General features: G+C 36.2%; 2 protein-coding genes across 6 annotated transcripts; one reads left to right on the top strand and one right to left on the bottom strand.

Moving 5' to 3' along the window:
- The first annotated feature begins 359 nt into the window (after positions 1-359).
- LOC120091005 (protein JINGUBANG-like) lies at positions 360-2098 on the top strand. Its single transcript, XM_039048776.1, has one exon. The coding sequence runs from the start codon at positions 544-546 to the stop codon at positions 1930-1932; it is 1389 nt and encodes a 462-aa protein (XP_038904704.1). The 5' UTR covers positions 360-543; the 3' UTR covers positions 1933-2098.
- Positions 1790-7466, bottom strand: LOC120091004 (inactive protein kinase SELMODRAFT_444075-like). 5 transcript variants are annotated; one of them, XM_039048775.1, is made up of 11 exons: positions 7088-7466; positions 6468-6964; positions 6254-6387; positions 5601-5695; positions 3769-4802; positions 3452-3609; positions 3246-3322; positions 2720-3044; positions 2472-2646; positions 2043-2054; positions 1793-1926 (listed from the first exon to the last, which is right to left on the bottom strand). In XM_039048775.1, the coding sequence occupies exons 2-9, from the start codon at positions 6709-6711 to the stop codon at positions 2497-2499; spliced, it is 2217 nt and encodes a 738-aa protein (XP_038904703.1). In that variant the 5' UTR covers positions 6712-6964; positions 7088-7466; the 3' UTR covers positions 1793-1926; positions 2043-2054; positions 2472-2496. The 5 variants fall into 5 exon arrangements, with proteins under 5 accessions (XP_038904699.1, XP_038904703.1, XP_038904700.1 ...); XM_039048771.1 differs by lacking the exon at positions 2043-2054 and having other exon boundaries at positions 1790-1926; positions 7088-7465; XM_039048772.1 differs by lacking the exons at positions 1793-1926; positions 2043-2054 and having other exon boundaries at positions 2247-2646; positions 6468-6981; positions 7088-7465.
- Between the last annotated feature and the right edge of the window lie 3289 nt (positions 7467-10755).

Here is a 10755-nt window from a genome sequence, read left to right as displayed (position 1 = left end):
AGAGATGTTCTAATCATTGAGCTATCTTTGGTAGGGTGACAACGAGATGTGTTCTTGAATTGCGGGAAGCATATGTGAAATTTTGAATTAAACAAATTATATTTTATAAATTACCAAAACAAATTATTTGATGGTTTCCCCCTTTGTTTTAACCCCACATATTGAGCGATATGTTCTCCTTTGGTTTCCTAAAAAAAGTATGTTGCCGATTTGACCAATATTAAGGTTTGGTTGCCTGGTTTTCTTGAGCGTTGCATTTTGAATTTGCTAATTATAGACGAACTCTGTTGTGTCCACCTTCTAGTTTTACATTTTTAGCATCCTCTCCTGTATTTTCTCTCCATCATCAACCCATTATTTGAGTCCCAGAACACCCATTTTAACTTGGGTCTTTTGGGTTATCAGCCTTCTGGGGTTAAAAACTAATATCTGTATATGAAATTTTCACTTCTCATGTGGGAATTCATATAATAACAATCCACAAAAAAAAGGGGAGAAGGTGGGAGCAAAGTCAGAGATACCAGAAAAACAAAAAAAAAAAACATGTTTGGAGAAGGCAACAGCATTCCTCGAGCCAAATACGGAGGCAACATGGCTCATTCCGACCCCAACATTTCCTCCACCTTAACCGAAGACGATTTTGCCATGAGAAACAGCAGTGCTTCCGTCGGCGGCCATGCTTTTTATGACGCAAGTCGTATGAGTGGCGAAGGCTCTCCCATGACAATGTCACCATGGAATCAAACCTCCATGTTTGCTAAATCTCCCTGGTCTCAAGTGGAAGAGAACAGCGGCCCTCAAAATGGCTTAATTGGCTCTCTAGTTCGTGAAGAAGGCCATATCTATTCTTTAGCTGCTTCAGGGGAGCTTCTTTACACTGGCTCCGACAGCAAGAACATTCGAGTTTGGAAGAATTTGAAGGAATACGCTGCATTTAAATCAAGCAGTGGGTTAGTGAAAGCTATTATAATCTCAGGTGAGAAGATTTTCACTGGACATCAAGATGGGAAAATCCGCGTCTGGAAAGTGTCACAAAAGAATCCAAGTGAGCATAAACGAGCTGGGACATTGCCAACACTGAAAGACATATTCAAAAGCTCAATTAATCCCAACAATTATGTCGAAGGACGAGGACGTCGAAGGGCTTTGTGGATCAAACACTCTGATGCAGTGTCTTGTTTGAGCTTAACTGAGGATAAACTGCTTTTATACTCTGCTTCATGGGATAGAACATTGAAGGTATGGAGAATTGCAGATTCAAAGTGCTTGGAATCATTGAATGTGCATGATGATGCGGTGAATTCAGTTGTGGCAAGTGTCGAGGGGCTGGTGTTTACAGGGTCAGCCGATGGAACAGTGAAAGTATGGAAAAGGGAAGCGAAAGGGAAGGCAACAAAGCACACACTTTTGGAGTCATTGCTGAAGCAAGAATGTGCAGTGACAGCGTTGGCCGTGACGACGGCTGGAACCGTCGTGTATTGTGGGTCATCTGATGGAATGGTGAATTTCTGGGAAAGGAAAGGGAAATTAACACACGGTGGTGTTCTGAAAGGGCATAAGCTGACTGTGTTGTGTCTGGTGGCTGTGGGGAGTATGGTTTTCAGTGGCTCCGCTGATAAGACTATATGTGTGTGGCGGAGAGAAGGGGCAATCCATACATGTCTGTCGGTGCTGACCGGCCACACCGGGCCGGTGAAATGTCTGGCGGCGGAGGAGGATAATGAATCGTCTAAGAATGGGGACAGGCAATGGATAGTGTATAGTGGGAGTCTGGATAAATCAATTAAGGTGTGGCGTGTATCTGAGATGGCGGCGGATAGGAATGCAGTGGCGATGATGCAGCAACAATTTGGAAATGATTCAGATTCAGTGCCATCAGAAAGAAGCTTCTCCTCTTCCAACAGAGCAGCCAGCATAAACAAACGACTGTGAATGTGAAAATGAAGAGAATTTGAGAGTGAATCTTTCAACATTTTGTGATATTTTTAAAGTGTGTGTTTGACTTGACCGACCCCATGTGTTTTCTGAACCAGCAAACTCACCTTCCTCCTATACTGTTGTATATTGTGGAACATTAAAAAAGGATCTAACCCTCCACTTTGTGTGTATCCTTGCATTGATCATAAAAAAGCATACTAATCATATTTCCCATTAAATCCACTACTTTTTCTTTCGTATTTCACAATAATAGTTCCAAATTTCAAATCTATCTTGTGGGTTTCAGAGTTTGAGTTTAAACTAGAGCCTTATGCGTATGATCACAATTCATAACTCAAATCCAAATAGATTGGGGATTTTGAGATTCAATCCCTTTGCTGACTACAGGCATGGAAATAAACAATCACACCACTAAAGAGAGATTAAACAATTTTCGTATTTTACACGTAACACCTAACTTTTAGGTGATGAATATGATTAGTTGGAGGAAAAAATGGAGAGCAAATGTGAAAGAGGTTTGTAAAATTTTTGACCTTTTCTATTCAAAACTGAATTGTTTCATTGTGAGAGTGTACGAGTATGGCTTCTTCTTGCTTCGATTTGGTTGTGAGACGTCAGACCACCCAAGTGTGCACTTCTGCAGCCGACCGGGTCGAAGTCTAACCCAAGAGGAACAACTGGATCTCCTCCTTCTAGTACTCGAAGAATCTGTAAAAAACTTGGATGCATCAAACAACTACCACAATAAATGTTTAACAGAATTTGATAATGAAAAACACACCTTTGACATTGAGGGTCTTGATTCAGGATCTGGACATAGACACAAGGAAGCGGCACGAACCATAGAATGTAGTTGATAATAGAAGTCGGGGGATTGCTCGGACGCCATGCATGGATCGACTAAATGATTACTACTAGTTAGTAAATGTTGAATTTGCAACGCAGAGATGGGGTGGAACCATTCTGATATGAATTGTTTGCCCTCTAGACGGTGCAGCTCACAGCTTCTTCTGCCACTAATCAACTCTAATAAAACCATGCCAAATGCATATACATCCACTTTATGTGATACCATACCGCCATTGATGTACTCTGGTGCTAGATACCTGGGGTACCAGAAGTAACTAGATGAATCTAACAATAAGAAAATCTTAAACGCTTGATAATTGTTTTTTTACTTCTTGTAATCTTGCGCGAGTGAACAGAACAGACAATCTTTTACAATTGAAAACTTAAGACAAACATCAAGCAAGTACGTAGTCTTTGCAAGTTATAGCTTTGCATATAAGAGGATGTGGAGTGAATACCCTGAAGTTCCAATGACTTGCTCCTCAACACTGGTAGACCATTTAGAATGCCACCTTGCCAGCCCGAAATCAGCAACCTGATGGGATAATAAAGTGAGAAGATCATCTTAGAATTGGTCTGAACTATCATTTGAAAGAACGGATGTTCTGGAAAAGAAAATAAATGCTTCAAGACTGAATAAAATTGATATCAAGTAACAAAGTACCATGGGTTCAAAATCATGTGTTAGAAGGATATTGTGAGGTCGCATGTCTCTATGGACTATACACCCGACTCTGCAATCTTCATGAAGATAACGTAAACCTCGTGCTGCTCCTATTGCTATTTTTTGCCTTGAATGCCAATCTAACTGGCTTCCATTCCCTGTCAGTGACTGAAACTTAGAAACTCCAGGATTGAACCTTAAAAATCAGAAATGCAAATAGCATGTACTCATGATAAACTAGAAAATATTAAGCAGATGAAACAACCGAATTTTATTTGATGAAGAAATATTGAGGAAGAAGAAACATTGAACTATACCATGTAAATGGAAATCCAATGAACTATTGCATATGTACTCATAGACCAATAACCTCATCGTGCCCTCAATACAAAACCCAATGAGCAACACTACATTTCTGTGTTGTGCACAACTCAACACCCGAACTTCCCGACAAAAATCAGCATCTGCTTGTAAGCCTCCACATTTCAACTGCTTCACAGCTACAACTTGACCATCTCTCAAGATTCCTCTATGAACAATTCCGAAACCACCTTCTGCCAAGAAGTTCATATCTGAAAATCTGTCAGTAGCTTCTTCGAGCTCTTTGAGGGAGAACTGTCTGGGAGGTTTTCCAAAAACTGGCACCTTATGTTGACATATTGAGCACAGAGGAGGGGGTGCAGAGGATGCTCTGCCCAAAGAGACAGCATCCCTGATGTTTGAGTCCACAATGTAGTCTTTTCTCTCCGACTGGTTGAGCCTCATATCTTCAAAAGTCGTGCTCTTCTCAAGGCTTGTAGGATTACTGAATGGCACCTTTGGAGTTGAGGCAAATCTAAGGAATCTTCTTTTGGACTTGGATAGAGTTTTTCCTTCCGAAATGTTATGGTTCTGAGAAATCCAATAGACACATTTTTTATTTGAAGCCACAGATGTTGGAGGTAGAGAGAGAACTTTTTCTTCCATTGAGTTGGATGAAGATACTGAAATGCTTAAATCGTTAGTCTCATTAATCGGCAGGTGATTTCCTTTCAAGTTTCCTTCATATAGCGGGTTTTGCTCATATACAAGGAAAATAGAAGACTCAGTACCCAATTTTGATCCTTCTTTTGAGGATTTTCTGAAAGAGGCACCTGGTTCTTCTTCTGGTCTGTTTGCTAATGGAGTTGTCTGCTTCATTCTATTTTGTTGACCTTTCCGAACAGGAGAAGAATTAGCCGAAAAGAAGGGAGTTTGAGGTTCACTCCAGCACTCCAAATTAAGCCTGAGAACTTTCGGCTGAGACCCCTTCATTGTGACAATATTGCAGCTTAGTTCTTCCAGGCAACTCTTTACCTCATTCTTCAATTTCCTGGTCAACAATTAGCTATGGCATTAGATCTCGAAACTTGTTTATTAGTACAAAAGTCAGGTAGCATAGGAACTTATGATCCAACAAAAAAAGAGGAACAAAGAGGAAAAAAAATCACATTCAATAAAAATTAAGTGCATTCTGTTAAAAGGGATATCAAACTATCAAATCTCCAATTAAAATTCAATTGGATCCACATAATAAATTAAATACTTTGGATAAGGTCCATAAGTAATAGTTCACTGGGTAATATTTTTCCATTGAACCACAATCTATGAATGCAAATCTTGCACAAACATTTAAAATTAGTTAATGCCGTTCATATAAGCTGCAGAACAAGCTTCCAGAGATAACTTGTGATTTACCAGTTTGTAATGAATTTATAAATAATTATGACTCTGTTTGGTAACTTTTTTTTTTTTTAGATTTTTGGTTTCTGAAAATTATGTCTATTTCCTTCCCACTCCTTACAATGATTTGCATATTTCTTAAGTACAATAGTTGAATTCTCAGCCAAATTCCAAAAACAAAAATAAAATTTTAAAAGCTACTTTTTTTTTTTAATTTTCAAATTTTGGCTTAGTTTTTAAACCATCAATAAAATGTAGATGACAAAGGAAGAAATTTTGGAAGTGGAAGTAGTGTCTATAGACTTAATTTTCAAAAACAGAAAACAAAAAACCAAATAGTTATCAAACGAGACCTATGTTAACCAAATGGTCTACTCACGTGAAAGGATTAAAGACCATAGAATCAGTAAGAAACATAAAAATCTAGTACGTTCTGGTGGTAAATTACCTGTCTAGTATGACCCAGTTAACTCCTTTTAATTTTGCTTCAGCAGCGACAGATCCTCCTTGTGTTCCTGTGATAACTTTAATCCTAACTTGTACCTGAAAGCCAATGAGATAATATCACACAGGCATGCTTGGTATAATTATAAAAGACTGATTGATGATTGGTCTTCCTATTGGCAGTCATCATAATTCATCACAATTATCATCCTATACTACACAACGTAGTAATCCACATCCTTTTTCCTTCAATTACACAGATCCAAAGCTCAGTGATATTACCAAACTCTATAAATTTGAAACTCCAAGACAACATGGGAACCATCAACATACTAGTTTGGTTTAGGCTTTGGTCCAGTGGAAAGAAATGGGAAAACGCGGGGGGACACATGTATTCCAACCTGGACCTTCAATCATTAACCTAAAACAAATGCAAACACCCTTCCACCTCCTGGAATCTTCTAAACTCAATAGCATAATAATCAAGTCACAAGGTAAATCAAAAGTTTCACTTTTTTTTGTTTGCTATCCAGACAATGACAACTAGCTAAGAAGTGACAGCGTGGTGGTCCATGAAATGCATTTGAAGCGACGTCGTTTAAAGAGTCAATGGCACAAAAAGGCATCCCAGTGAGGGAAAAGAAAAGAAAATTGTACCTCGACTTGATTGTGAAAATGAAGCACCATCTGAGAACAAGACTCAGAGATCTCATGTACCCGATCCGGGAGGTTCTCCTGAACGGCACTCGCACAATCCCCGCTCCATTTGTGAAAATTCCAGAACCTTCTTCCTAAACACACATATTCACAAATGCTTTAATCAACGAAAATTCAATCTGCCAGAACTAATTGCAAAGAATTGGAGAATTACCAGTTTTCTCGACAGAGAAGACGGCGAGTAGGGTTATACAGTCACCAGGACGAACCACATGAGTAAGAGCCCAAGCCAGTGCAGATTTGGAAATGACTCTCTCAGCCTTGACGGCGACGATAACTCTATCCGGCGCCGTTTTAGCACCAGGAGCCTCCTTCAAAGCGGCTTCGACTTGGCCTGGGAACATTTCAGAAGCCAAGTCCTGAATGTTTTTACTAAACGTGAAGGCTTTTGAGAACATGAGGAGCTCAAGCAGCGTGAGAAGATGGATTTGTGTTTAGATATGTAGACAAGCGCCAACGTCATGCGGTGGTTGTGACGATGATTCTCTACCGACTACAACGGAAGGGCAAATTAGTAATCCAACATTGCGCTAAAATTCATCAATCAAATGGAAACTTCTGATATTTTCTCAATTTTGGTATCCAAATTGCGGAATTAACTTGAACTTCATACTGGTAGATTCTCTCTCGGCTGAAATATACAGTTCTATCCTGAATTCAAAATTCAACTATTTGTATATTAATTTATTATGTGATCATTTGATTCCGTCAACGGAATCGAGTAGTAAACAAGAATCTCGGGAATGAGAAAAGAATGAAGAGAGAGATGGATACCTATGTGAGAGAAAGCGATGGAATAATTGGCTGCAGTTGCTCCACGCGGCTAACTTCAAAACCAGTGCGATGAAGAGAGAGAGTTGAAACGGATTGATGCTGCTCTGCTGCCGGAGAGGCTAATGCGGAATTAAGGAGGAGACGGCGGTGTATTGTTTGTAAATGCCAGAGAGAGAGCGGGAAACAGAGGACGGAGTTGGTGATCGGAAAATTGATCGCGGCCGTTGATTAAGCGCGAGAGAAAGATAAACAGATATATATATAGAGAGAGAGAGCTCTGTTTCTCAATGCTTCAATGAGAGTGATGAAGTGTGATGAATTGACTTGCGCGCGTTTCGACGTCATTCGATCCGGCGCTCTTCTGCCGTTGAATCTCTTTAAATAGGAATTTAACATGAAGGATAATTTTCATTTAAAAAAAAAAAAAAACATGAAGGATGATAATTTTCAGACGGAATCAAACAACCAGGCTCATTTTGGCTAAAATTTGTGAACTTGAAATTATGATAAAACAATAATAATAATAATAAGTAAATAAATATTACCAGTTTATTCCATTTTAATTCATATATTTGCAAATGTCTTATTTTTAATCTTTATTCAATAAATCTTAAATTTAACTCATGTCAATTAAAATATATTCATGTTAGCTCGAGATCGAAATGAATTTTTAAACATTTAGAAAGAAAAAAAAAGTCTATTTTAATAAATTATGTTGCTAGTTACTTCAAAAATCAATTAATTTTGAAGTACAATTATTAATATATCACATTCATATCAATATTTTTATTTAATAGTATTGGAGCAGGAAAATCAAACTTTCAAGCTTTTATGTCAGATGGACTATGTCCATTTTAGTAGATCCACGTCAATGTTAAATTAAGAGTTTAAACGGCTTATTATCCATAAACTAGACATTTCAAACTAATGAGATTAAGTTGAATATATACAAATTTAAATATTTTGTACATGTCCATTACCATTAAATATATTTTTATTGACAAAATTTATTAAAGGGAATTGCAATGGGTGGCAATTTAAGTATAGTGTTATGCAATCATGTCTTCTACCTTTGAGATTTTGCAAATATGTCACTCAACTAGAATACCTACCAAAATTAAATAAAATCCAGCAACTAATACGCAACAGCAAACCAAAGACGATGATGACCGATCGTGCGACAAGAGCAAGGAAAGGTTGAATCGGACGCGACAATCACAGGCGAAGGCGGTTATGTCTAAAGACAGATCAGCGATCAGATCTGTGCACAGATGATTCTGAGACCACGACTTGTGATTGGCGACATGATCTATGGAGCTGCCTACCTTCATCGTACTGTCGCTCGTCCGTTGGATCGCCATCCACATTACTTGCCAATTTTCGATTACCATTCCAGCCAGCTTCCTTTGCGAGTTTCTCTCTCTCCTTGTTCACTCTCTCTAAGCTTTTCTTTCAGTTTTTGTTCCAATTTCTACTATTGCACCATTATTCGTCTGGCGTCAGTCGTGTTCTGCCACCACTTCTTGCCGGAGTCGCTAAATTTTGTTGGCTGAAAGATAGAGAGAGAGAACAAATAGAAAGGATATTTTTCGTGTATCAAGTATATCAAGTATATATCAGTAGTGTATCAAGTGTATAAATGTATATCAACAATGTATCAAAGATATCAAGTGTAACAAGTGTATATCAATAGTGTATCAAGTGTATCAAAAGTATCAAATGTAACAATGTCAAGTGCATTAAGTGTATTAAGCTTCTATCAGGAGTGTTTCAAGGGTATCAAGTATATCGAGTGTATTGAGTGTATCAAGGATATCAAGCATATCACGTATATCAAGGATATATTAGCAATAGCCCATCTTGCAGCCAGCCCATTTATTAAAATGTCTATTTCACAATTTAATATGCTTTGCTTAATATAACAGGTAATCAAGAAGTATAATCTTTTGGATTGATTTTATTTTTTCAGTAGAGAATTTATCAAAATTTTAGATTGTATGAAAGTAGTAAGTTTTTAAAATTTTATATTTTATATTTTTTGTTTTAATAACTATGGATAAAGATCGGATCCTCGATTTTAAGATGAGAATCGATCAAAATCCAATTAAAAAGATACATACATAAATTCATTTCTCGATTTTATGTGAAAAGAAGTACAAATAATAAAATTTCATTCCAAATGGGAATCCTATTATTATCGATTACATTTTACAATTTTTTAACAATACCAAAACACAAAAATAACATTAAGATGGAATACATACCGTCTTTGTCCTAATTGATAAGATTAAGAAGCCAACTTAAGAAATTTCCTTGTTAAAAAAAGAGAGCAAGTCTCCTCTATCGTTCAACGAATTAAGCCATCGACCACCACGTTTTGAGATTAATAAATATTGTTGAAAGATTGAATCATTAATGAGGAAGCCAACTCCAAAACCTCAATACAGACCGTCTCGATTAAGGTTAAGTTGATATCTTCCTTTGAGAAACCCAAATTGCACATAGCTATCAAATTCAATTAGTTGAGTGTATAGAGGTAAGTTCTTTAACATTTGAAATATTTATCAAATGTAAGTTTGGGCTTGTACTAAGAAAAAGTTTGGCCGTATAGAACCAAACGTAGTATAGAAGGTTTAAAGGTTAAATTTAAATTTTACTATTCTTTTTTCATTCAGTAAGGGGTCAAATATCCACTTTGAGTTCAAATTCAAATTTCGAACTTTGTAGTGCAATTATTTAATCTTTGAACCATTTTATGTGAGGAAATTGAAATTCAATTATCCCAACCTTATCAAATTATACCAATTTTTATACTAAAATTTTTATTTCATTAAATTGAGGCCTAAAAACATAAGCGTTAACTTTTTTTATTCTTTATTTACTTTACATTAATTCATTCATTAATCATAATAACAAAAAAAAATCAAACTCAATATAATTGACATGTATTCAAATCTTCATACCCCATTCATTATAATAATAATAAAAAAAAAAACTCCACAAACTCACTAATTTTAATTAAATCAAGCTTTGCACAAATTAAGTTTGATAAGTGTACATCAAAATGAGCATAGCACAACTGACGTAGTGCTTATGCTATCAACTTTGAAATTAAAGGATTCCATTCCTCCACCTGCTAGCAAAACTAAACATGAAGACTCCGTTTGGTACTCGTTTCATTTTTCGTTTTTTATATTTGAAAAGTAAGCCTATTTTCTCTCTATTTCTTACAATGATTTGCATATTTCTTAGGCACTGAATTCTTAGCCAAATTTAAAAAACAAAAACAAGTTTTTAAAAGCTACTTTTCTTAGTTTTCAAAATTTGGCTTGGTTTTTTAAATCATCGGTAAAAAGTAGATAACAAAAAAAGAATTTTAGAGATGGAAGTAGTGTCTATAACCTTAATTTTTAAAAATAAAAAAACAAAATAATTATCAAATGGGGCATAAATAATAGTCCATAATTTAATAAAAATTTAACTCAAATATTGTCGACCTCATAAATCTTCTAATTTTATTCCATATATTGTGTTCAAAACTTTTAGAACAAATATGAGAACACGAGAAGTTTTAAAGAGTTAAAATTGAAATAATTTTTAAAATCTAAAGTTAAAATTGCACTACTTATCTAAATGTGACTTTAATGAAATTGAAAAATCATCGTAAA

This window comes from Benincasa hispida, chromosome 11 (genome assembly GCF_009727055.1).
Source record: "Benincasa hispida cultivar B227 chromosome 11, ASM972705v1, whole genome shotgun sequence".
NCBI lineage: Eukaryota > Viridiplantae > Streptophyta > Magnoliopsida > Cucurbitales > Cucurbitaceae > Benincasa > Benincasa hispida.
This window is presented reverse-complemented; position numbering and strand designations above follow the sequence as displayed.

Bases quoted from the DNA above. Each gene is read 5' to 3' on its own strand.
- LOC120091005 (XM_039048776.1), top strand. From the start codon at position 544: ATGTTTGGAGAAGGCAACAGCATTCCTCGAGCCAAATACGGAGGCAAC.
- LOC120091004 (XM_039048775.1), bottom strand. From the start codon at position 6,711: ATGTTCTCAAAAGCCTTCACGTTTAGTAAAAACATTCAGGACTTGGCT. The intron at 6,388-6,467 runs GTAATTCTCCAA...ATGTGTGTTTAG, and splicing joins CTTCTCTGTCGAGAAAACTG to GAAGAAGGTTCTGGAATTTT. The intron at 3,323-3,451 runs GTACTTTGTTAC...TTATCCCATCAG, and splicing joins CACATGATTTTGAACCCATG to GTTGCTGATTTCGGGCTGGC.